Raw genomic sequence first — 27,346 nt, 5'->3', positions numbered from 1 at the left:
TTTGTATTATTATTATTTTCTTCATTTTTATTTTAACACTTTTGCTTTTTGTTTTTTTATTACTTTTATTGCTGTAAGCATCCTTTTGACAGCAATAGGCAGTGGCAGGTACTCTTTATGGAGGGATCTGGGGTCTATAATACCCCCAATTCCTCCTTTTCCCTTAAAAGCATCCAAAACACCAACATCGGTGTTTACGATGACTTTAGATTTTTCAAAACTGGCGTCAATGGATCCCGAGTAAATCGGACGTAATGTCACGTCTTCGCTTCCGGTTTACTGTTACGAACAGCCGAACAAAGCCAATCCTAGCTTTGCTTGGCTGTTGCACGGGTCTCTCCCGGTGGGATGGGAGCATCCCTTCCCGCTCCTTGTCATAGCAATCGTGCAACTAGGAAGCCGCTCTGATTGTTATTACAAGAGAGCTGACCCACCAGTTCTAAAAAAACGATTCCCGGGGTGATGCCTGCAGGCATTATTCCCAAAACAGGCAGCGCCCCCCCCCCCCAAAAAAAAATGCCGCCCCAAGCAAAAAGCCTTGTTTCCCTTGCATTAAATATGCCCCTGACCCCATCATTGCTCCTTACAGATCGCTCAAATCCTCTACTTCCCTCAGAACCCCCTGTACTTTCTTCCCTTTGACACCAATGATGGGACATGTACTTCGTGGCAGGTCGGGGAATGTTTTGTTCCTCCTGACCAGCAATGTAAGGGGCTCTATGCTCCATACTCCTAAACCCCGGCACTCCATCATTGTGTTGGCCGCATATTGGACTGATTGCCCATTGGCTGCCTGTGTAGTGTAATAATTGCCCTTTGTAGGCCATGGATGGTCATTGTCTTCTCTATTTATTGTCAGCGCTGTTTATTTAGAGGACCAAATTACTAGAATTTATCTCCATAATTAGGGAAATGCTTCAGCCCCGTAAGTGGGGGAATGTTCTACCCCTGAAGTGGTTATTCTAGGTTTCCACACTATATATGGGTGTATATATATGTGTGTATCATCATCTGCTGGAGATAAGACATCACAGTGACTATGGAGGAAGCAGACGGAACATGACGGGGGGTTACTGGGTGTAAATAGAAAATAAGATCTTATTACCTCCTCTGCAGCCACTTTCAGCAATGTCTCCTCGCTACTTCCTCCTGACTCACCTTTCACCTGGAACTTCTTATTTATACCTGACATCACTTCCTGTCTGTACCTGACATCACTTCCTGTTTTCCATAGAGACTTCCTGTCTTGGTAGAAGTGAGATCACCACTTTTTGGAGCCCCGGTGTTCCGTGAAAAATCCATACCCGTGAGAAAACCATACCCTCGTCACTTCCGGTTCCGCTACGGAGGGTATGGATTTCTCACGGTAGTTAAACTTGCGGCGCTTACATTAAAACAGCTCATCTGAAACGTAAATCATCTCCGCTCTTCGCCCTGTCACTGCCCTCATCTCCGCTAATAAATATAAAAGCGGATCACGGAGCCGCGATCGCCGTCACATTTACATCACATACACCCGTCACCGCTTTTATATTTATTACCGGAGATGAGGGCAGTGACAGGGCGAAGAGCGGAGATGATTTACGTTTCAGATGAGCTGTTTTAATGTAAGCGCCGCAAGTTTTACATTAGACACAGTGCCGTGAGAATTTCATGCCCACCGAGCATGCGCACTTGTCTAATTCTTTAATGTTCAATCACGTATCCGGGGCTCTGAGCATGCGCACTGCTGCGCTGCTCAGCTGTTTCAGCCCGGAAGTGACGAGGGTATGGTTTCTCCACGGGGTATGGTTTTTTAACGTTACATGGGAAACGTCTTGTAGTGTGAACACAGTGTTCTATCAGAAAATCCACAGCTGATCTGAACCAGAAATGACGAGGGTATGGATTTCTGATGGGGTAGGGTTTTCTGACAGAACACCGTGTTCACACTACGAGACGTTTCTCGGGGGCTGCAGTTCCTCTGATCTCCACAAGTATAAATAGTAAGTGATGTCAGGTACAGACAGGAAGTTCTGGGTGAAAGGTGAGTCGGGAGGAAGACGTTGCTGGAACTGGCAGCAGAGGAGGTAATAAGATATTATTATTATTATTATAGAGGATTTATATAGCGCCGACAGTTTACGCAGCGCTTTACAACTTGAGGGTAGACAGTACGAATACAATACACTTTAATACAGAAGGATTTAGAGGGCCCTGCTCGTTAGAGCTTACAATCTAAGAGGGAGGGCATCTTATATATTTAATCCAAAAGAAATGGTGAAACTCTTGGGGCTCGAAAAGTGAACACTTGGTGGTTCCGTTTATTTTGATGAAGCACCAGCTCACCTTCCTTCTTTTTAGGATATAAATGGTGGTTGACCACTTGCTGGTCGGGACGTGGTTTGTTCTTGATTTTGGAGATATTGGTTCTACAACAAATTTCTGTTAAGCGTATCTCCTGTATACTAAATTCTAATACAACTTTTTATTGGAAGGTGCTATTGAAGTGTATCTAAAGCCCAATTGTTTTTTTTTTCTGCTTTTGGTTGGTGGATTAGAATATCTGCCTGGTATTTATCACTGGAGGTGATTCTCCCTCTCGATCTGTCATGGTCACCCTTGTGTTGATATTCAATAGACTGAAATTGAGAAAATAAGAGAAGTTTGTTGTTGGGTCTACGTACACTTTAAGCCCAAAGCCTAACTTTCCCTTCCAGGTTAGGGGACGCAATCTCCCCCTCCATCATTGGCATACTCAGTCAGGGTTTTTGTCCTCTTTTTTTTTTTTTTTTTTTATGGTTTTGGTTGGAGGATTAGAATATTTGCCAGGTATTTATCACTGGAAAGACGAGTCTCCCTCTAGATCTGTCACGGTCACCCTTGTGTTGATATTTAATAGACCGAAATGGAGAAAATAAGAGAAGTTCGTTGTTGGAGTCTACATACACTTTAAGCCCAAAGCCTTACTTTTGCTTCCAGGTTAGAGGACGTAATCTTCCCCTCCATCATTGACATATTCAGCAACCATCCTAGCACTGGACTGTCCCCATATTTGAACCATTGTTCCAGAACCTTGAGTCCAATGTCCTAATAGGACAGTGAGTCAATTTTTCCCCATTTCCTGTTTGTGATCATATGATGCTTTTGTAGCGCACCCCCCCCCCCCCATAAGGACTTAGTCCTTTTACCCCCTTAGAACACACGCAGCCAGGTACACCGCATTTCCTGCACTTTTCACTGGCTCCAAAGGACTGTTTATGGGTATCTTCTTTTTTATTGGGAACAATGAACTTGGATAGGTTTAGGGAGCATGGGATACTCCGATAAGCTGTAGAACTAAACAACTTGAAGACTCCTCACTTCTGGCTACATTGTACAATACAAGGAACGTCCCACAAGATCTCTATGCTGATGGTGAGCTGTACTCCTTCCAGAGATAAAAGCTACGCACAGTCACTACTTCTTCAGCACTGGGGGTCACCTACTCACATAGCCACAGGATCATCAGTTGTCTCCTTCCAATAACCACCAGGCTCTTCCTAGTGAGGGAAAAGTAGACTCACACCACCACAGAACAGCTGGACTCTTGCCCACCAACTTCCTCCAGTGAGCTTCTCTAGACCCAACATGGTCCCTAGATTTGAACTTGTGAGTTGCCCCCCCCCCCCCCCCCAGCTAAGCCTAGCTAGGACCACAGTGTCTTCCTAAAAGCTGCTTCTAATGTCCTGTGCCAGGGGCTGAGCCCCAGCACAGGTGTCTCCTCCTTAAGGACTGGACCCAGAAACACTGCCCCTTGTTACTCAGGCCTCCGAATATTTATGAGCTTTCTCACCACCTACTGGGCACACCTCCCAGGGATTTTGAAAATTGAAGTTGAGACATTTTTTTCCAACCACAGATGCCAAAGTTTCTGACTCTGATGTCAGGGCATTTTTTTCCAAACGCTGATTGCATGGCATGTTTTCTAACTACTGAGCCATTGATACACTTACATTAAACCCAGACATTTTTCCTCCCACTGACCACTAACACTGGCACATAGTTTCCTTCTACTGTCTGTTATAGCATTGTACGTTTGTATTTTCCTTTTAGCATTTAAAGAATTCTGCAGGCTGTAGCCAGCTTAACTAAACCTCTAGAGTGATCATGTAGGCACAGAGTATATTATTTTCTAGCCACATGATCCAACTTGCTCCAGCAGGGTTTGCTAGAGAGGTATCATTCTGTGTTATGGGTATTTGCTTGCATGGCCAATCATTGGAACTGGGGAACCTGCCGTTGCATGCTAGGAGAACTATGAAATACTTGAGACACTTCCTGTTTCTTCTGCTCTTTCCTCTTGGGTTTTTGTCCTCTCAAGATCTCACGTTAGAGGTCAGTCTCTCTTGGCCTTGGGCCTAGCCATGGAAGGAAGTATAGATTTCCAGTTCTGAGAGGGACCCCTAAAGGTGTTAGCTGCTGGAGACATAAGTGTAGTGCCTACAGGAAGCAAGCTGCCGCTGTCCCTCTGCATATGGAGAGAGATGTGGTGGGTGACTGGTTGAGTGGGAAGTTCTAAGTAGGAACCTTTCCATGTTGTCCAACCTTGGAAGATAAAGATTGTGACACCACTAGAATCGGTTTGTACATGAGCCCCAAGCATTTCCCATCAAAGCTTCCTCTCCACTTGGAGTCAGCGCATCTTATGATGCACACTGACCATCCGATGATCTCACAGCAATGAGGAGATCACGACAAAATTCAGAAACAAAACATACAAAGCGATACCCAACTCCCCGATCCCAAGAAAAAGAGCAAACACAGCAATGCAGGCTAAATGTGCCTTCAACTCCGGGCAACAGTACAGAGCCAGGCAGTGCAAAGAGTAACATTAACCCTCATATTATCAACCATATATCCTCATCCTAATATTGTACAACCATTACAGTCCAGATATTTCTTCATTATCCATCTACAGACAAACCGGCATAGGTCACATGACCATATCAATGAGGATGGAGGAGGACCAGAGTTACATGACTGAGAGAATACTAAACCTCACCCTGGAGATCATCTACCTGCTGACCGGAGAGGTGAGGAGGATTCTGGGAGGTCACATGACATCACTCTTATCTCTATTAATAAAACACAGACCTGACCGGAGAGGTGAGGAGGATTCTGGGAGGTCACATGACATCACTCTTATCTCTATTATTAAAACACAGACCTGACCGGAGAGGTGAGGAGGATTCTGGGAGGTCACATGACATCACTCTTATCTCTATTATTAAAACACAGACCTGACCGGAGAGGTGAGGAGGATTCTGGGAGGTCACATGACATAATTCTTATCTCTATTAATAAAACACAGACCTGACCGGAGAGGTGAGGAGGATTCTGGGATTCTAACATGATATTCCTATTGGCTCTCCAATACAGAGATTTCCTCTTCTAAAGTCAGGTGTTCATATGACCATCACAGTGCCTCAATGTGACTCCCTAACACCTGAGAGACACAACATGCAGAAGATTCTAGAAGTCACCAAGAAGATGATGGAGCTGCTGACAGGAGAGGTGAGCGGTGCCGGGAATTCTGGGACATTATCCAGACAAGGGATGTGTCTGGATGGTGACTGTATCATTGTGTGTGTCAGGTTCCTATAAGGTGTCAGGATGTCACTGTCTATTTCTCCATGGAGGAGTGGGAGTATTTAGAAGGACACAAGGATCTCTACAAGGACGTCATGATGGAGAATCAGCCGCCCCTCACATCACCGGGTAAGAGGAGACTTTATTGTAAAGGAGAGAGCAGTACGGAGGATCCACCTAGATCCCCCATCATCTGATAAACACATAGAAACAATGTATTCAGTCAGTGTGTGTGTTTCCTACAGATGGATCCAGTAATGGGAACCCACCAGAGAGATGTCCCCGTCCTCTGTATTCCCGGGATTCCACACAGGAAGGTCACACCATCCCTCACCATCATCAGGTAGGTGGAGTTGAGGGTTGGGAACATAAAGTGATTGAACACTCTGACATGTGGAGACGATGTGTGGACTCTACAAGATGATATTTTCTATGTGATCTCACATCATAAATACTTCTATGTTACAGATGTTATTTTCTGCCATTCTGTTGGTTTAGGGTGAAGATCTGATGAAGATGAAAGTTGAGGGTGAAGTAGAAGAGACGTATGTGTGGGATGATCAGCAATATACGGAGGAGGCTGGAATGACGAGGACATTCATAGAGGAGGACACTCCTACAGAGATCAGCACAGGTGGGCCGTAATATATTCTTCTCTTATCTCTGCTCTGTTACTGCACACTGATTGGTCTAGAGTAGGGTGGAATATGAGGGATATCAGCCAATAATAGGTTGATAATGGTCACCTCTCTGTACTGATACCCGTCCTGGGGTTCAGCTGGCAGTATTAGGTTGTTACAGTAGCACAGATATGAGAACACAGATTGAACCTTTCTTAGGTTAGTCCCTCTTTTTCGAGCAAACCTATAACTAAATGTTAAAGCTGAACTCCAGACAGATAGCAACTTCTTCATTACATGTATTTTTCTAAATATCAGCAGTGTAAGTACCTGAATTTGTTTTGCTCTCAGTCTCTTGCACCAAAGCTCAGACTGGTGGAGGGAGAAGCAGAACAAGGAGCCAATCAGTTGGGATGCAGTGCTCAAATGCTAACCAGGAGCATGCTGATAGGTGGAAAGAAAAGAGATGTTCTCATCAGTCTGTTGTAACTTCTTTCACTCCCAGTCACAGATGTGGGGAGGAGCAAGACCTGTAACTGTTGAGAAAAGTCAGGTCTGCTCCAAGAATCCTGCTTCAAGCTCCCTCAAGTGCTACTTGTCACCCAAAGGCTTGGCCTTAAACAATCTAAGTGGAGGGTCCTTTGATCCTCCTTTTTAGCCGAGATCTCATGACCCAGTGCCTAGGCTTGAGGTTCTGTGAACAGTAGACAACTCCTGGTTCCCTACCTTTCTGACAAGGCACCAAAGTGACCTGGGAGGAGATCCAAAGACTCTTTTACCAGTTTCTAGAAGAGCTGAAGAGCCTCAGCTGGTGGGACATCCACAGAGAACATCACCTGATTTAGATGGAATCCTAATTTAGCTCAGATCTATTGACAATGTTTTTATATTTTTCCAGGACACGCCATGGAGAAACCTTCAAACGATCGTCTCACTTTATCTCCAGGTTGTAAAATGGAAGATGAGGACATCACAGGAGATTGTGGAGGAGAAAAGACCATGAGCTCAACTATAGATGGTGGACTTCACAGTGTGGATAGACCATGGAATCCCTCTGACTCTGAGCAACCGCGTATTGTGAGGGATGGTGCCGGAATTCAGGGGAAGAAGAAATTTTCCTGCACCGAATGCGGGGAATCTTTTCTATGGCAATATCATCTTCAGGTACATCAGAGATTGCACACGGGGGAGAAGCTTCATTCTTGTCCCGAGTGCGGGAAATATTTTCTTTATAAGTCAGACCTGCTCACGCATCAGAAATCTCACCCGGGAGCAAAGCCGTTTTCCTGTTCTGAGTGCGGGAAATGTTTTTCGCTGAAGTCTGAACTTGATGAACATCAGATGTGGCACACAGGGGGGAAGCAATATTCCTGTCCTAAGTGCGGGAAACGTTTTTTACATAAATCTAATCTCTCTGTGCATCAGAGGTCTCATACGATGGAAAAGCCATACTCCTGCTCGGATTGTGGAAAACGTTTTGCGTTAAAATCAGATCTTGACAACCATCAGATGTCTCACACAGGGGATAGGTTATATTCCTGCCCTGAGTGCGGGAAAAGCTTTACATGTACGTCTCATCTGGCTAATCATCAGAGGTCTCATACAGGGGAGAAGCCGTATTTCTGCTCGGAGTGTGGGAAAGGTTTTGCACGTAAGTGTCATTTCTCTGATCATCTGAGGTCTCACACAGGGGAGAAGCCGCATTCCTGCTCTGAGTGTGGGAAAAGTTTTCTGAAAAAATCTTATCTCTCTTTGCATCAGAGATTACACACAGGGGAGAAGCCGTATTCATGTCCGGAGTGCGGGAAATGTTTTGTACGTAATTCCCAACTCACTGTGCATCTGAGGTCTCACACTGAGGAGAAGCCATATTCCTGTTCTCAGTGCGGGAAGTGTTATAAACACAAACAACAACTTGTGAAACATGAAAGCTCCCACGCAGGGGAGAAGTTACATTCCTTTCCCAAGTGAGAAGGTTTTTTTTATTTTTTTAAAAATCCAGTTCCTATACATACGGGTGAGAAGTCATACAGTGTGGGAACTGTCAACGAAAATCATTTTTAAAAGACCTCACATAGGGAAGAACACCCAGTTTGTATCACCCGAAGAGCTATTTATTGATCAAAGATACCAGATAAATACAACGTGTTTCGGAGGAATTCCCCCTGTCTTCCTCAGGGCTGGAATAGTGATATAATTAGAACAGTATAGAGACGTACAATAAGGCCTGTTGGTTCTTTTTACCGTGCCGTCAGTCTGCAGTTTCAAAAAGATCTGAACGCATTTAAGAAGCCCCATCATAAGGAAGTAAGAGGCATTTCCCCTGAAACGCGTTGCCTCTGTTATTTTGGATTAACAAACCTTCCTTTTAAGTGGACCCTTCAGTAAGACAAACTTTTGTGACCATGTAAACCCAATTCTAGTTTTTCCTACGCCAAGTCATAACCCATGCAGTCAGCTCAGTAGAAAGGTCATCACTGCTGAACGAAGGTATGGGAGGGTCTTCTTAAGGTCCACCCAATGGATGTGGAGGTGTGACTGTTTATTAGGTGCAAGCACAATATTCCCGACGCACATGTTCCTGAAGTTGGCTGTAAATTTAAATGGGGGCTGCAGCAACCAACCGGATGGAAACCAAAGACTTTAAAGGCCAAAAGTTTGTCACCGGAACACCAAGAATCTCCAAAATGGGTCCAAAGCTTTATTTGGCAATCACATCACGGTTACAATAGTGACGTTTCAGAGCCACTCAGGACCCTCCGAAACGTCTATTGTAACCATGATGTGATCACTGAATAAGTCTTTGGACCCATTCTAGAGATCCTTGGTGTCCCGGTGGTATACTTTTGGCCTTGTTTATTAGACGCGGCATGTGGATCGGTCAGCAGGTCGGTCAGCATGTAGCTCTGTATAGAGCCACTACTCAGAGGCATCTTCCTGATTGCTGGATGTACCTGGTTCCACAAACACAATCAGTTTGTACTGTTTGTGTGATCTACTCCCTAATAAAGAATGCCTGCAAACACCGTTTGAAGGCATCATTGATAAATACAATGTAATGATAATATTGTTACAATGTATGCACATTTTTTTTTTTTTTTATGTACAGCTAAAAGGGTTTTGATCTGTACATAAAGCCAGTAGAAGCAATCTAGAATAAAATCATTTATTTTTTAAATAAAATTAGCAGTCCTCACTAACGTTTATTTTTTTTTTTATATGTAATTTTCTTTTTTTTTTTTTTTTTTTAGCTGTTGTTCATTTTGTTATTCTGTAGCATTGGGTCAACAAAACTAATTTTCATTATTGTTTTAATTATTATTTCATTATTTTATTGTTCACAACTTTACCTTTTTTTGTATCAGAAACACAATTTTAGTGTTAATAAACGTCGGACAATACAAAAATAAAATTTGCCCTTTTTGTCTACATTTGGAAGGATTGGGAAACAGAGATTTCGGGCACAAGAGTTTTGTTAAAAAGATTTCTTTTATTCAACACAAAACTAAATATTTTAAAATCATAGAAAAATACAGGCAAATAATTGTGTATTAAGGACACAGTGAGACCACACAACAATGGTCTATGTTGTACAATATCTCAGTGCATAGAACTTATAAGAGTCGATTTACATACAGTTCAAAGTACAAGATCATTGGTAGTCATATAATCCTTGGAAACGTATTGCTTAATATCAGAAGAACCGCCGACGGACACCCAAGCAGTATGGTGCCGGTCAGCAGGGTCGACTGAAAATATAAGTTAACGTTCACCATGTAATATATGACCTTTGCTCGACATGTTTCGCTTTCTTAGACAAAAAAGCTTCATCTGGAGCATATCATTTCTTTTGTCTGTGTGAGAAATAACAGTATTTAGATAGATTGCATATATATGTTGCCTTATTTTCAGTATGTTATCATTACAATTGCATATCATTTATCTTTCCTTTTAATTACATATAATCGTCTTACACATCTCAGATAAGTCCTTCTATTTTTGCAATATCAACACAATATAACATTGGGTCTTAAGTTGCATTCAGACACTAAAGGAGTTTAGGGGAAAGAACGGAGGCTGCCAATAGTGAGTATATGTGGGGATCCATGCTGTAGTTATAGTATAAGCATGTATATTCTATTTATATACCTGGTAAATGGACAGAAAAAAGTATACATACCTGTACATATAGTAATCAGGCACATATCTCAATTTCCATAGAGAATTCTTTAACGAGGAGGACTGTGCGTTTTGGGAAGCTCAAAAAAGGCAATGTATAGTGACATAGTAGTGAGGGTAGTCACTCCATGTCTCATATCTGGGTGGATGAGAGCAGAAAAACAATGTTTCTCAGAGTAGTAAGCGTTTTAATTCTATGATATCACTTTAAGGGAAAGCTCATAGGAATGCCAAACCATAAGCTCAAGTGTTTTAAAGTGGTAAAATCAGTGTGCCTCATGCTTGTTATAAGAGTGTGTAAGTACCTATAGAGCCCATAGACTATCTGCCCTAAAAGGGGGGGGGGGGGCAACAGAAAAGACACATAGTCATTCTGGACCGTAAGAGTAGACAGGTGCCATGCGTTTATAAACGATTATACACCAACATACAGAGTTTACCCATTCGTATATGGGCTACCCCTATAGTAAAATATATATCATGTATATTGATTTGCTTTCACACACATATGTGAATATGTGTGTGTAATCAATTTAGTATCCGGCCCACCCTCCTCTATAATAGTAGGGGGGTGACCAGGGTTATATATAGATAAGCAGTTGCTACATGGGGTCCAAGATGAGTACATGCAAAGCGTACTTAGAATAAACATAGGTAATAAACATAGTAGTAAATATATATAGAGTGCCACCCAAAATGATAGATCCCTATGCAGTACAAAAGTTCCAAACATACACAGACACCTTAGCAATGCTCACCAAACTTAGGAAGGACCAGAGCTTAAATGTAGGGAGCGTGTCTCCTCTGCTTGTATGTCGGCTGTTAAGCACAGTAAGATTAAGGTGAATTCCCGGATATCACAAAAGTGTAATGTTACAGTATTAGTACTGGCAATATAAAGCTTACCCCTTGCCACGCTGTTCCCAGCTTCCGCACAGTCCTCACCGGATGGGGAACCTCCACCATACCAGGGCTTGTAAATGGCGCCCTTAAGTAGCATGGATCCCAGGCGGTTCGTCAAACGGACGTCACCGCCCCGGCCACTCCCACCGGACATCGCTCGAGAGCCAGCGCGGGGACACCCCGGCAAGGCTCTCGGCTTAGTCACGGGTGTATGCAGACTATACAGAGGCAGGAAGTGCCTCCGCAGTCCGCTCAGGTGCCACAGGAAGTTCCGCCCGGAAGGGGCGGGACTGACCTGCGGCCTATCTGGCCGCACATATCTCACTGATGAGGCCGACCTCCATGCTTACCCACACTGCCCCCACAGGATCGGTCCGCAATTACATGAGAATTCTAATTGCCTGAAATGAAAAAACAACACAACAAAGACAGAAATTATATATTTAAAAAATACAGATATAAAAGCATATTTCACTAAGGTACAAAGATGTTCCTGGTGAAACCAGGAGATATATATCGGTAACATATTTGTTTATCAAAAATTATTCTATAACCATGTTTATTTTTTGACATTGACCACTAGTAAGGGCGTTCAATAGTAACAGCCCTAATGAAAGAACAGGGGCTGAACTGCCCCCTACTAGAAACACTTCCATACTTCAAACCCCAAGAAAAAGTTGCATATTTTGACTTATTATAAATCCTCAAGATCATAATATTGATGAGATAGGGATTATAGCACAAAAAACTGTTTGTTATACATAAGAAAGGAAGAGGGGTATATGTGCCATAAGACCTATTTGATGTGAAGAGGTATCAGAATAATTGAATATATGTATATACGGGGGGAGGATGACCACGCCAAAACCAAGCCGACACCCTGACCCATATATCCCACAAAGGGCCATTATCGTAACCCGAGTATACTACTCGAGGTCAATTAGGTCTGTTGGCATTAGGTAAGCAAGGAAACCTTCACAGAAAGGGTTTGTACGACTGTGTTTCGTTTAACCCAGGTCTATAAGTGGCATTGAGACGCTCTATCCAGAGAGTTTCTCTCTGGAGAATTTTTTTGTCCCAGTTGCCACCCCGAGGATCTTGAGGAATAACCTCAAGCACATAAAATCTTGCCTTTTTGGGATTGAACCTGTGGTATAGGTCAAGGTGTCTGCTCACGGGCGTGATCATCCTTCCCCCTGCTGATACGTACACATGGTCATTTATCCTTTGGCGGAGCTCTCTTATAGTTTTACCTATATAGAACATGCCGCAGGTACAATGCATCATGTATACCACTCCACGTGTGCTACAGTCGGCTCGAAATTTTGGAGCAAATGTCTCCCCATTAGGTAAAGTGTATTCAGTATTCTCCTCTATCCAAGGACATAAAGCGCATTTGCGACATTTATAAGTACCTCTACCTGTTGTTACTTTATTTCTAATGGGTTGATAGTGGCTTGTTGTTAGTTGATCTCTTAAAGATCTTGTTCTCCTGAAAACAATTTGGGGATGTTTGCCCACGTATTTGTTTATAACTGGATCATCACGAAGAAGATGCCAGTTCCGTTCAAGAATATCTCTCAATACTTTTTCATGAGCGGAGTATTTGGTTATTAGTTTAACTGTCGATTGCGTATTTGGAGGTTTGGCTCTAAAGATGAGGCTGTTTCTATTTTGAGAAAACGCTTTGTTGAAAGCTGTTCTCAACAAACGCTTACTGTATCCACGAGCCATTAGGCGTTCTCGTAAAAGGTTAGCCTGTATTTTGAAATCCTTATCAGATGTGCAATTACACCGTAGGCGTATGTATTGGGCGTATGGAATACTACGTATAAGCGCCCCTGGATGGGCGCTAGACGCATGTAATATTACATTCCCTGACGTTTACTTTTAACGGGTCCCACTACCTCCAGGTGCAGGGCGTGGCCATGGGCACTTGTTGTGCCCCGGCCTACGCCAACCTGTACCTGGGGGGGTGGGAGCGACAAATCACATCAGATGAAAATTTATCCCATTTTTTTTCATCTGTGGCAATCTGGTTTCGCTATATAGACGACATTTTTGCTGTCTGGACAGGTTCAAAATCAATGCTAGATGAGTTTATTGCCCAACTAAATATAAACGACTTCAACTTGAAGTTAACATCTACCATCAGTGACTCGAGTGTTAATTTCCTTGACCTAACGGTACTCAAACATGTGGATGGACACCTGACGACTAACCTATACAGAAAGGAGACGTCAGGGAATGTAATATTACATGCGTCTAGCGCCCATCCAGGGGCGCTTATACGTAGTATTCCATACGCCCAATACATACGCCTACGGTGTAATTGCACATCTGATAAGGATTTCAAAATACAGGCTAACCTTTTACGAGAACGCCTAATGGCTCGTGGATACAGTAAGCGTTTGTTGAGAACAGCTTTCAACAAAGCGTTTTCTCAAAATAGAAACAGCCTCATCTTTAGAGCCAAACCTCCAAATACGCAATCGACAGTTAAACTAATAACCAAATACTCCGCTCATGAAAAAGTATTGAGAGATATTCTTGAACGGAACTGGCATCTTCTTCGTGATGATCCAGTTATAAACAAATACGTGGGCAAACATCCCCAAATTGTTTTCAGGAGAACAAGATCTTTAAGAGATCAACTAACAACAAGCCACTATCAACCCATTAGAAATAAAGTAACAACAGGTAGAGGTACTTATAAATGTCGCAAATGCGCTTTATGTCCTTGGATAGAGGAGAATACTGAATACACTTTACCTAATGGGGAGACATTTGCTCCAAAATTTCGAGCCGACTGTAGCACACGTGGAGTGGTATACATGATGCATTGTACCTGCGGCATGTTCTATATAGGTAAAACTATAAGAGAGCTCCGCCAAAGGATAAATGACCATGTGTACGTATCAGCAGGGGGAAGGATGATCACGCCCGTGAGCAGACACCTTGACCTATACCACAGGTTCAATCCCAAAAAGGCAAGATTTTATGTGCTTGAGGTTATTCCTCAAGATCCTCGGGGTGGCAACTGGGACAAAAAAATTCTCCAGAGAGAAACTCTCTGGATAGAGCGTCTCAATGCCACTTATAGACCTGGGTTAAACGAAACACAGTCGTACAAACCCTTTCTGTGAAGGTTTCCTTGCTTACCTAATGCCAACAGACCTAATTGACCTCGAGTAGTATACTCGGGTTACGATAATGGCCCTTTGTGGGATATATGGGTCAGGGTGTCGGCTTGGTTTTGGCGTGGTCATCCTCCCCCTGTATATACATATATTCAATTATTCTGATACCTCTTCACATCAAATAGGTCTTATGGCACATATACCCCTCTTCCTTTCTTATGTATAACAAACAGTTTTTTGTGCTATAATCCCTATCTCATCAATATTATGATCTTGAGGATTTATAATAAGTCAAAATATGCAACTTTTTCTTGGGGTTTGAAGTATGGAAGTGTTTCTAGTAGGGGGCAGTTCAGCCCCTGTTCTTTCATTAGGGCTGTTACTATTGAACGCCCTTACTAGTGGTCAATGTCAAAAAATAAACATGGTTATAGAATAATTTTTGATAAACAAATATGTTACCGATATATATCTCCTGGTTTCACCAGGAACATCTTTGTACCTTAGTGAAATATGCTTTTATATCTGTATTTTTTAAATATATAATTTCTGTCTTTGTTGTGTTGTTTTTTCATTTCAGGCAATTAGAATTCTCATGTAATTGCGGACCGATCCTGTGGGGGCAGTGTGGGTAAGCATGGAGGTCGGCCTCATCAGTGAGATATGTGCGGCCAGATAGGCCGCAGGTCAGTCCCGCCCCTTCCGGGCGGAACTTCCTGTGGCACCTGAGCGGACTGCGGAGGCACTTCCTGCCTCTGTATAGTCTGCATACACCCGTGACTAAGCCGAGAGCCTTGCCGGGGTGTCCCCGCGCTGGCTCTCGAGCGATGTCCGGTGGGAGTGGCCGGGGCGGTGACGTCCGTTTGACGAACCGCCCGGGATCCATGCTACTTAAGGGCGCCATTTACAAGCCCTGGTATGGTGGGGGTTCCCCATCCGGTGAGGACTGTGCGGAAGCTGGGAACAGCGTGGCAAGGGGTAAGCTTTATATTGCCAGTACTAATACTGTAACATTACACTTTTGTGATATCCGGGAATTCACCTTAATCTTACTGTGCTTAACAGCCGACATACAAGCAGAGGAGACACGCTCCCTACATTTAAGCTCTGGTCCTTCCTAAGTTTGGTGAGCATTGCTAAGGTGTCTGTGTATGTTTGGAACTTTTGTACTGCATAGGGATCTATCATTTTGGGTGGCACTCTATATATTTACCACTATGTTTATTACCTATGTTTATTCTAAGTACGCTTTGCATGTACTCATCTTGGACCCCATGTAGCAACTGCTTATCTATATATAACCCTGGTCACCCCCCTACTATTATAGAGGAGGGTGGGCCGGATACGAAATTGATTACACACACATATTCACATATGTGTGTGAAAGCAAATCAGTATACATGATATATATTTTACTATAGGGGTAGCCCATATACGAATGGGTAAACTCTGTATGTTGGTGTATAATCGTTTATAAACGCATGGCACCTGTCTACTCTTACGGTCCAGAATGACTATGTGTCTTTTCTGTTGCCCCCCCCCCCCTTTTAGGGCAGATAGTCTATGGGCTCTATAGGTACTTACACACTCTTATAACAAGCATGAGGCACACTGATTTTACCACTTTAAAACACTTGAGCTTATGGTTTGGCATTCCTATGAGCTTTCCCTTAAAGTGATATCATAGAATTAAAACGCTTACTACTCTGAGAAACATTGTTTTTCTGCTCTCATCCACCCAGATATGAGACATGGAGTGACTACCCTCACTACTATGTCACTATACATTGCCTTTTTTGAGCTTCCCAAAACGCACAGTCCTCCTCGTTAAAGAATTCTCTATGGAAATTGAGATATGTGCCTGATTACTATATGTACAGGTATGTATACATTTTTCTGTCCATTTACCAGGTATATAAATAGGATATATATGCTTATACTATAACTACAGCATGGATCCCCACATATACTCACTATTGGCAGCCTCCGTTCTTTCCCCTAAACTCCTCTAGTGTCTGAATGCAACTTAAGACCCAATGTTATATTGTGTTGATATTGCAAAAATAGAAGGACTTATCTGAGATGTGTAAGACGATTATATGTAATTAAAAGGAAAGATAAATGATATGCAATTGTAATTATAACATACTGAAAATAAGGTAACACATATATGTAATCTATCTAAATATTGTTATTTCTCACACAGACAAAAGAAATGATATGCTCCAGATGAAGCTTTTTTGTCTAAGAAAGCGAAACATGTCGAGCAAAGGTCATATATTACATGGTGAACGTTAACTTATACTTTCAGTCGACCCCGCTGACCGGCACCATACTGCTTGGGTGTCCGTCGGCGGTTCTTCTGATATTAAGCAATACGTTTCCAAGGATTATATGACTACCAATGATCTTGTACTTTGAACTGTATGTAAATCGACTCTTATAAGTTCTATGCACTGAGATATTGTATAACATAGACCATTGTTGTGTGGTCTCACTGTGTCCTTAATACACAATTATTTGCCTGTATTTTTCTATGATTTTAAAATATTTAGTTTTGTGTTGAATAAAAGAAATCTTTTTAACAAAACTCTTGTGCCCGAAATCTCTGTTTCCCAATCCTTCCAAATGTAATTGATCAATTGAGGATAGGGGCACACCCTAAATTGGATACGTCATGGCCAAGATGGCTGCTATCTGTGGACACATGACTTGTAAAATAATCCTTTTTGTCTACAGTAACACTGGTCTTTTCAAAACTAGCACTGGTTCATAACTGTATTTATATATTTTAATAATAATAATAGTATTTAAAAAAAAATATATAAATATATATATATATATATATATATATATATATATATATATATATATATATATATATATATATATATATATATATATATATATATATTTTTGTTGTTGTTTATTATTTATATATGTATTTAATATTATTTTATTTATATATATATATATATATATATATATATATATATATATAATATAAATAAAATACTATATACATATATAAAAAAATAATAAAAAAATATATAAATAATAAAAAAAAAAAAAATATATATATATATATATATATATATATATATATATATATATATATATATATATATATATATATATTAGTGTGTGTGTATTTAATATTATTATTTTTTATATATATATATATACTGTATATATATATTTTTTTTATTATTATTTTATTTATATTTTTTATTAATAATAATAATAATAATATATATATATATATATATATATATATAATTATTATTTTTATTTTTTTTCCTACACCATATTGGCATTTAACCAGAAAGCTGTTGGTCAAATTGGTAGGGATCCAAATATGGTCAATGACATCCCCCCAACATCCGTGGCCAGCTTGCGAAAATTAAGCCGCTGGCCTGAGACATTTATGATGAGAGTAACAGTGGGAGAGATGGTCTTGATGGTAGATCGCCATGTGTGGGAGGTTGCTCATCGCGATTGATGTTGGATCTACATTATTGGATGACATGATTGATGTTGGATTTATATTGGGGGGACATTCCGAAAAAATGCATCTTACATTGGTGGGAAGAATGCTCCTTGCAATGTGACTATTGCGAAGAATGCCCCCCTTACAGACTGCTAAAATGATCATTGGTGTCATGCAGCTGGCTCTGCCAAGCAGTGTTAGAACTAGAAATATATAAGCACCTTCCAATGCTGGAGGAACACCTAGCAACCTCTGGAGGAAATCCTAGGTTAACCCTGGCTGAAAATGCCACCAATGTCAGAATAAGTCTGATCCCCCCACTGTGCTCAGTGGTTTCTCCCACTTGCCTCTTCTTCAGGACTGTGTCCTGTAGGTGATGGCAGGAGAAACCATAGAGAGGTGGAGAGTGTAGGCAGCCAACGCACACAGATGTGAATGTCAGGACCCGAATCTGAACCCATGACCTCTGCTGCATCCAGCAGTAGCTCTTCTTGGTGAGCTTTGAACTCTTTGCCCCTCCCATGAACTTCCTGATTTAAGCCATGTCTCTGCACTTCCCTTTTGCCAGATTATTGTGCTCTCTCCAGCTGATATCTTGCTCCTTTGCGTACCTGCAGCTGTCCTTATCTCCACTATCATTCCTTACTGATTTTTGGCTTGTATCTTGACTATGCTTCCGCTTCATCCCAACCTGCAACCGCTTGTTAGCAACCTCTAGCTTTTTAACTGACTACGCTTCTGCTTGATCCCAACCTGCAACTATTCATTATTGACCTTTGGCTTGTTCCTTGCCACTTGATCCCTACCTGCTATATCTGCTACTGGACCTCCTGGTGGGGCAATCCTGAAGACCACAACCTAGTCCTAACATGCAGCAAAACCCATCCCCGCCATCTGGGGTAGGGAAGACCAGTTAGTGCTTAGGCCTCGAACCTCAGGTGAGCTCGTTCCATCTACCGGGGATGACCTGCCTGTGTATTTATCCAGATGGTCAGTGGGGGACTCTCTACTGCGATAGCCATTGTTCTCTGAGACTGACCGTGAAGTGAATAAAGCCTCGTACACATGCGTCGAACTTCGGCTGGGAATTTTCGTCCGACGACCGATCTGCCGATTTTCGGCTTGTTAGTATGGTGCTTCCGACAACCGACTCCGACTTTTCGGCCGAAAAAATTCTGGTGTGCAGGCTATATAATTTTTGTCCTCCGTCAAAACACGTCCGATTTTCTTGCAGTCAGTACAGATTTTGACAGGGAAAAATCTTATGAGCAAGACTGGGCATGCTCAGAGAAGAAAGAACACAAAGAAAGCAAACCAACACATGACATCACTTCTGAAGTAGAATTTTGTCGTGCGGGAAAATTTGTGTGCAGTCTAGGTACATTCCAACCAACAAAACACAACTCTGGACAAAAGACGGACGACCGGTCGGCGGAAATTCGTTGCGTGTGTACGAGGCTTTAGTCACATCTCAAGGGTCCCCCATAACAGATTTGTTTTCTCTTCCAGGGGTGGTGTACACCTTGCCATAGACACTCTAGTGTCAGATTCCAACTGATTCTCATGGTAATGAACTATGAAAGGGGTCAAATGAGCATAATCTAGGTTGGCGTAATGTAGACATTGGGGGGGGGGGGGGGTCATTTTATGAATTTTATCTTATTGCGCACCGTACTACATACTGAGAGTATCAGGATTTCTTCTAGATCATAGTAACAAACAGAAAAAGGATCTCCCCCCCATTATTGGGTGGTATATACAAGAAGTCCCTGGTATAAGTAGACTCAACCATAAACAAGGCAGTAACATACACTATATTGTCAAAAGTATTGGGACGCCTGCCTTTACACGCACATGAACTATAATGGCATCCCAGTCTTAGTCCGTAGGGCTCAATATTGAGTTGGCCCACCCTTTGCAGCTATAACAGCTTCAACTCTTCTGGGAAGGCTGTCCACAAGGTTTAGGGGTGTGTCTATGGGAATGTATGACCATTCTTCCAGCAGCGCATTTGTGAGGTCTGGCACTGATTCTGGATGAGAAGGCCTGGCTTGCAGTCTCTGCATTAATCTATCCCAAAGGTGTTCTATTGGGTTGAGGTCAGGACTGTGCGCAGGCCAGTCAAGTTCCTCCACCCCAAACTCACTCATCTGTGTCTTTATGGACCTCGCTTTGGTGCGCAGTCATGTTGGAACAGGAAGGGGCCATCTCCAAACTGTTCCCACAAAGTTGAGAGCATAAAATTGTCCAACATGCCTTGGTATGCAGATGCCTTAAGAGTTCCCTTCACTGTAACTAAAGGGCCAAGCCAACCCCTGTAAAACAACCCCACACCATAATCCCCCCTCCACCAAAGATTTGGACCAGTGCACAAAGCAAGGTCCATAAAGACATGGACAAGTGAGTTTGGGGAGGAGGAACTTGACTGGCCTGCACAGAGTCCTGACCTCAACCCGATGGGATAAAATAGAGTGGAGACTGCAAGCCAGGCCTTGTTGTCCAACATCAGTGCCTGACTTCACAAATAGGCTTCTGTGAGAATTGTCAAACATTTCCATAGACACTCCTAAACCTTGTGGATGGCCTTCCTAGAAGAGCTGAAGCTCTTAAAGCTGCAAAGGGTGGGCCAACTCAATATTGAACCCTACGGACTAAGACTGGGATGCCTTTAAAGTTCATGTGCGTGTAAAGGCAGGGGTCCCAATACTTTTGACAATATAGTGTGTGTGTGTATATATATATATATATATATATATATATATATATATATATTTCTCTCCCCCTTGGTGGGAGTGGAGATGACCCTATCTATAAGGATATACAGTACATACACACACAGCACACGGCCGTGTTCGCACTACGAGACGTTTCTTAGGAGCTGCAGTTCCTCTGAGCTCCACAAGGTGGGGGATCTAATTTATATCCAGACAGAAAGTCTCTATGGAAGACAGGAAGTGATGTCGGGTACAGACAGGAAGTTATGTCAGGTATAAATAGGAAGTTCCAGGTCAGAAGTAAGTCAGGAGGAAGTAGAGAGGAGACATTGCTGGAACTGGCAGCAGAGGAGGTAATAAGATATTTTTTTATTGGAAATTTATCTCTCTACTTAAAAGTATTGTGTGCGTTTTATTGGTTGGGATGGACGGAGCCTTAAAGTGTATCTACAACCAAAATGTTTTTTTCGTTTTGGAAGGATTAGAACCCTTCTTTGTCCTCATTGGAAAGGTCAATCCTCTCTATTTTTCCTGGTGGTCATTGTCTCCAAGATTGATAATGATGGAAAACCTGAAAAGTTGTCACCAAAACGGGAAGGAAGGGGAAATCTTCCACAAATAGATGGGGATAAAAAAGACAACTTTTCCTTTAGATTGCAGATCGATTTTTAAATTTTTGTCTTTATTTTTGAGATTTCATCAGTAGGGAAGAGAGAAACGTGGTATTTCTAGCGACCTTTGATGAAGATAGAACGGGGTCCTGTTGGCGTTGCTCAATCTTAAACTTAAAGTCAAAATAAACAGTTACGAAACAAAATAGACCTCACGTGAAAGATTTGATTTCTGATCCGTCAATTCAACCAAAGGGATCCCGACTTCCCGGGTTCAAGAAGAAGAGCAAATACGGAGCAATGCAGTTTTAAAGTGTTTCCAATTCTGGACAATAGTACAGAATCGGGCATTGCTGAGAGTAGCATCACACCCCTCAAAGCTCATGCATCTCCATACTAATATTGTACAATTAGTACAGTCCAGATAATTCTCCTCTATCCACCTACAGAGAAACCCTCATAGATCACATGACCACATCAATGAGGATGGAGGAGGACCGGAGTGGGAGTATTTAGAAGGACACAAGGATCTCTACAAGGACGTCATGATGGAGAATCAGCCGCCCCTCACATCACCGGGTAAGAGGAGACTTTATTGTAATGGAGAGAGCAGTACGGAGGCTCCACCTAGATCCCCCATCATCTGATAAACACATAGAAACAATGTATTCAGTCAGTGTGTGTGTTTCCTACAGATGGATCCAGTAATGGGAACCCACCAGAAAGATGTCCCCGTCCTCTGTATTCCTGGAATTTTACACAGGAAGGTCAAACCATCCTTCACCATCATTGGGTAGATGAATCCAGTAACGGGAACCCACCAGAGAGATGTCCCTGTCCTCTGTATCCCCTCGATTCCACACAGGAAGGTCACACCATCCCTCACCATCATCAGGTAGATGAGGAACAATCACTGATAGTATCATTAGGATCTGTACATTATCTGCATTGTTACCATTGATGTCATTTTTATTTTATATTCAGAGCGGAAACCTGAGAGATTCTAAAGATGATATTAAAGAAGAGATAAAAGAGGAGGATGGTAGGGTGGAGGAAATACACAAAGATCTATACCAGGACACCATGGTGGAATCATCCAGCTACAGAAACCCACCAGAGAGATGCCCCCGTCCTCTGTATTCCCAGCATTCCACACTGGAAGGTCACACCATCCCTCACCATCATCAGGTAGATGACAGACAATCTCTGGTAGTTATGTTATATACACAAGTGTGTCTGTTATATTAAATGTTTTATTATATATTCAGAGTGGAAACCACGAGGATTATAATATTGTTGTGAAAGAAGAGTATAAAGAGGAAGATGAGGATTATGGAGTGATGGAGGAGCTTTCTGGAGGATGCAAGGATGTGCTGGAATCACCTAGTAACAGGAACCAACCAGAGAGATGTCCCAGCCCCCCACATGCCCAGGATCCCACACAGGAAGGTCACACCATCCCTCACCATCATCAGGTGGGTGGAGTTGAGGGTCGGGAACATAAAGTGATTGAACACTCTGACATGTGGAGACGATGTGTGGACTCTACAAGATGATATTTTCTATGTGATCTCACATCATAAATACTTCTATGTTACAGATGTTATTTTCTGCCATTCTGTTGGTTTAGGGTGAAGTTCTGATGAACATGAAAGCTGAGGGTGAAGTAGAAGAGACGTATGTGAGGGATGATCAGCAATATATGGAGGAGGATGGAATGATGAGGACATTCATAGAGGAGGACACTGCTACAGAGATCAGCACAGGTGAGCCGTAATATATTCTTCTCTTATCTCTGCTCTGTCACTGCACACTGATTGGCCTAAACTTGTGGTTGTGTAAAGAGCATGGACTTCCTAGTCCCCGTTGGTTCCTGCTCTTCTGACAAGGCTGTGTTAATGTAGAAGTGATCTGGGAGGAGGACCAAAGGCCTTTTGACTGAAGAGGGGAAGAGTCCCAGCTGGTTGGGACATCCACAAAGAACATCTCCCTCATATCTACCTGATCCATATGGAATCTTGATGCAAGTGAACTAACCCTCTCATATCTATTGATGATGTTTTTTATATTTTTCCAGGACACGCCATGGAGAAACCCTCAAAGGATCGTCTCACTTTATCTCCAGGTTGTAAAATGGAAGATGAGGACATCACAGGAGATTGTGAAGGAGAAAAGACAATGAGCTCCACTATGGATGGTGGACTTCACAGCGTGGATAGACCATGGAATCCCTCTGACTCTGAGCAACCTCGTACTGTGAGGGATGGTGTCGATGTTCAGGGGGAGGAGACATTTTCCTGTCCCGAATGTGGGGAAAGTTTTAGCTCTGAATTAAGTCTTTCTGTACATCAGAGATCTCACACCGGTGAGGAGCTTCATTCATGCTCAGAGTGCGGGGAATCTTTCCTCTATAAATATCATCTTACTGTACATCAGAGATTGCACACGGGTAAGAAGCTTCATTCCTGTCCTGAGTGCGGGAAATATTTTCCTTATAAATCATCACTGGTCACCCATCAGAAATCTCACGCGGTTGGGAAGCCCTTTTCGTGTCCTGAGTGCGGGAAATCTTTCCTGCATAAATATCATCTTACTGTACATCAGAGGTCACATACGGGTCAGAAGATTAATTCCTGCCCAGAGTGCGGGAAAGGTTTCCTTCATGAATCAGAACTGGTTACACATCAGAGGTCCCATACGGGGGAAAAGTCCTATCCGTGTCCTGAGTGTGGGAAATGCTTTTCTCAGAAGTCCAACCTTTCTGCACACCAGAGATTGCACACGGGTGAGAAGCTTTATTCCTGTCCTGAGTGTGACCGAAGCTTTATTAATAAATCAGCACTACTGACGCATCAGAGGTCTCATACGGGGGAGAAGCCGTATCCCTGCTCTGAATGCGGGAAACGTTTTGTATGTAAATCCAATCTCGCTATGCATCAGAAGTCTCACACGGGGGAGAAGCCGTATTCCTGCCCTGAGTGCGGGAAATGTTTTGTGAGGAAATCCCTGGTTTCCAGGCATCAGAGGACCCACACAACCCTTAAGACATAGCAGTATCTTGCGCACAGGAAGTGTCGTCTGTGGAAGAAATATTTTGCCGTGTATCATGGATGTTAGACCGGGAACATGCGTGGCTGAGGGTGCATGTCAGTGCTGTTCAGTCCCTCTCGTAGGTCTGATCTTCCCTGCAGAGGAAGAAATTATACTGAGAGACTCTAGAAACAAATTTTGGGTGAAAAGCGGGGAGATCAGACTACGCAGCTCAACTAACTAGTTCAGTGCTACAGCCAGTACAGTCAGCTCCATTTGCTTGGAGAGTGTCACCTGCTTGAAGGTGGTCAATATGACATTTTTACATGTAACATTTCACATTTACCTGATAATAAATGCAGATATGTTACACAGTTCATTGTTACTATGAAATTAATAAATTTAAATATACTATATTACCAAAAGTATTGGGACGCCTGCCTTTACACTTAGTCTTAGTCCGTAGGGTTCAATATTGAGTTGGCCCACCCTTTGCAGCTATAACAGCTTCAACTCTTCTGGGAAGGCTTTCTACAAGGTTTAGAAGTGTGGCTATGGGAATGTTTATGGGCTGACTGGCAACTTTCGGCCTAGGGGGCAAGTACAAATCAGAGGCCCAGGGTGCAGTGACTCAGCCCCCCTCTCCCTCTTTCCGGCCTCCTCCTGATCCCCATTCCAGGCTGAAGCTTTGCTCCAGGTACTCTCAACTCACCGGCCAAATCCGGGTTCCCGACCTGGTCAGTTGAGGGGAGCTAGGACAACTCAGCCGGGGCTGCTTGGGGGAGGAGAGTCTCCAGTGGGGCATGGAACGGGCCTCTGGTCAGACACAGCTTACACCATCCATGATGGAGGGGGGGTCTGCGCTCTGTCCTTGTCTTCATCCCGCACTCAGTAGGTCATCAGTGGGGACTTTTTACTTCTCTTCACCAGGAATCCTTTAGGCAGAAGCAGTGCAGCCTTTTTTTGGAGCATCATAGTGGCCCGGGGGGCAATTGCCCCCCTGGCCCAGTCCTCCCCTGGGAATGTTTGACCATTCTTCCAGAAGCGCATTTGTGAGGTCAGGCACTGAAGTTGGACGAGAAAGCCTAGCTCGAAGTCTCCACTTTAATTCATCCCAACAGTGTTCTATCGGGTTGAGGTCAGGACTCTGTGCAAGCCAGTCAAGTTCCTCCACATAAACTCCCTCATGCATGTCTTTATGGACCTTGCATCACATGCCCGACGAAGGGGTCTTGCATGACTCCGAAACGTTGCACTTATCCTGATGTGATCCTTTTGCAATAAAAAGTTTCTTTGGACTGCTGTGCAAGATCCATGGTGTGTGTGCGAATATGTATGTATCTATTTTACTGTAAGCAGGTCTCCTGCTATAGTCTGTTGCCTACTAGTCTGAGGAGGGGGGGAGATCACTGTTTTTATTGTTAATTGTGCTAATTACCTCACAAATTGTCTGCTAGCAAGCTACTGTGGGGATGTGTTTATACTTTAATAATGTGTAAAGTACTTTGTGAGCTCGATGCCGGCCAGTCTGACCTGGAATGAGACCTCTGAGTGTCCAGGTGGCAAGGTGTTTAATCAACTTAATGTTCCTAGTACATGTTGGCTAATTTCACTAAACTCTTAAGGATCCTCTATGATGGGATTAACCATGAGGCAGCTGTACCTCATTAGCTAAACCATTGTGTGATGTTTTGGGTAAATATTTGGGTCATTATTCATGTGGTGACCAACCTACTTCTCAAGTGTATAAAAAGAAGATAAGAGAGAGAGGCGCCTCTAAGTGCAAACTTTGACAGGTTCAAGTACTTAAAAACAATTTGCAACTTGCCATGAGGTGAATAAAAACCAGGCACATCTGTGATAGATGAATCAAGTGGTCCTCGGTGGGGATCAATTCCCATGAACGGGCGGTGTCCTGCAGAAAGGTGCATAGTTTATGCAGCCACGCTCGTCATCGCTGAAGAACCGGCTGAACGGTGGATGTGGATCGAACCAAGACAAGGCTTGAGATGCTGATGGCTTCAATGGCGCGGGATCGTGACATCACCGGTATGCAACGCAATTCCCAGCATGCCCTTCGTGTTGCGGCAGTTGCTTTGAAAAAGGAGCGCGGCTGCCCTAACACTCGCAGCGCACATGCTCGGAAATGCATCGCATACCGGTGACATCACAATCCCGTGCCGCCAAAGCCATCAGTGTCTCCAGCCTCGTTTTGCTTCGATCCACATCCACCATTCAGCGGGCTTTTCAATGGTGACCAGCGAGGCTGCATAAACTATACACCTTTCTACAGGACGCGGCTAGTGCATGGAAATTGATCCCCACCGAGGACCACTTGATTCAACTATCACAGATGTGCCTGATTTTATTCACCTCATTCACTGCAGCTCTGGATACCCAGTTTCAGTTTCTCTTGATGGCAGCCCTAAGTACATGGACTTTTTAGTACTTATGAAGTACATGGACTTTATTACCCCACCTTCTCCCTTTAGTTTGCTCCCCTATGCCCTCTGCCTCTCCAGATCTGTAGCTTTAGCACCTTCTTCCTTGTTGTACTCAAGTGTATAAAAAGCCTGTATTCTTGTTCAATAAAGAGTTCCAGTTTTGCAGCTGAGCTAGTCCCGTCTAGTTCTTGGTTGCAATATGCGGCTATAATATCCGTAATCTATGTTTAGACTGGAGGAAGCGGTGTACTGCTTACACCGCATGTATTTCATTATTTATTTCCTTCTGTGAATTGAGTTTTGTGACAGACTCACCAGGGACAGGGGCTTTTGGAGGGGACTGCAGGCAAGCCTCTGACCCACTGACTATGGCTTTTGGGGGAACACTGCTCTTTGGGAGGTGTATGCCTGGGGGATCCGTGGACTAGTCTTGTTTCCGATTTAATTTCATGTCTTCCCAAAACACACAGACTCTGGGAACTTGAGGTTCCATATCCATATTTGGGGCCTCTAGGCCTCAAACCAGCAATGGATTGTAGATGTTAATGTAATCTGCTCAGACCACTGGGGTCCCCTGCCATAATGTGTTTAATGTAATCTGGATC

At 43.0% G+C, this 27,346-nt stretch overlaps 3 protein-coding genes across 3 annotated transcripts in view; 2 read left to right on the top strand and 1 right to left on the bottom strand.

Annotated features, from left to right (window-relative positions):
- The window catches only part of LOC309564445 (uncharacterized protein), a 382,799-nt gene that overhangs the window by 340,151 nt on the left and 15,302 nt on the right, over nt 1-27,346 (bottom strand).
- LOC309563925 (uncharacterized protein) lies at nt 4,849-24,532 on the top strand. The gene is made up of 7 exons (XM_082268557.1): nt 4,849-5,054; nt 5,401-5,535; nt 5,616-5,762; nt 6,582-6,708; nt 7,129-8,197; nt 8,486-8,537; nt 23,350-24,532. The coding sequence occupies exons 1-7, from the start codon at nt 4,959-4,961 to the stop codon at nt 24,316-24,318; spliced, it is 2,595 nt and encodes an 864-aa protein (XP_082124683.1). The 5' UTR covers nt 4,849-4,958; the 3' UTR covers nt 24,319-24,532.
- LOC309562750 (uncharacterized protein) overlaps nt 20,979-27,346 on the top strand; it is a 253,710-nt gene continuing 247,342 nt past the window's right edge. The window contains exon 1 of the mRNA XM_082267040.1: nt 20,979-21,009. The gene's annotated coding sequence lies outside the window, so the exon portion shown is untranslated. The remainder of the gene's footprint in view (nt 21,010-27,346) is intronic.

Source organism: Pelophylax lessonae (genome assembly GCF_965119305.1).
Source record: "Pelophylax lessonae genome assembly, chromosome: 9".
In the NCBI taxonomy this organism is placed as follows: domain Eukaryota; kingdom Metazoa; phylum Chordata; class Amphibia; order Anura; family Ranidae; genus Pelophylax; species Pelophylax lessonae.
Note: the sequence above shows the minus strand (reverse complement) of the source record. Positions and strands in the feature narration are given on the sequence as shown.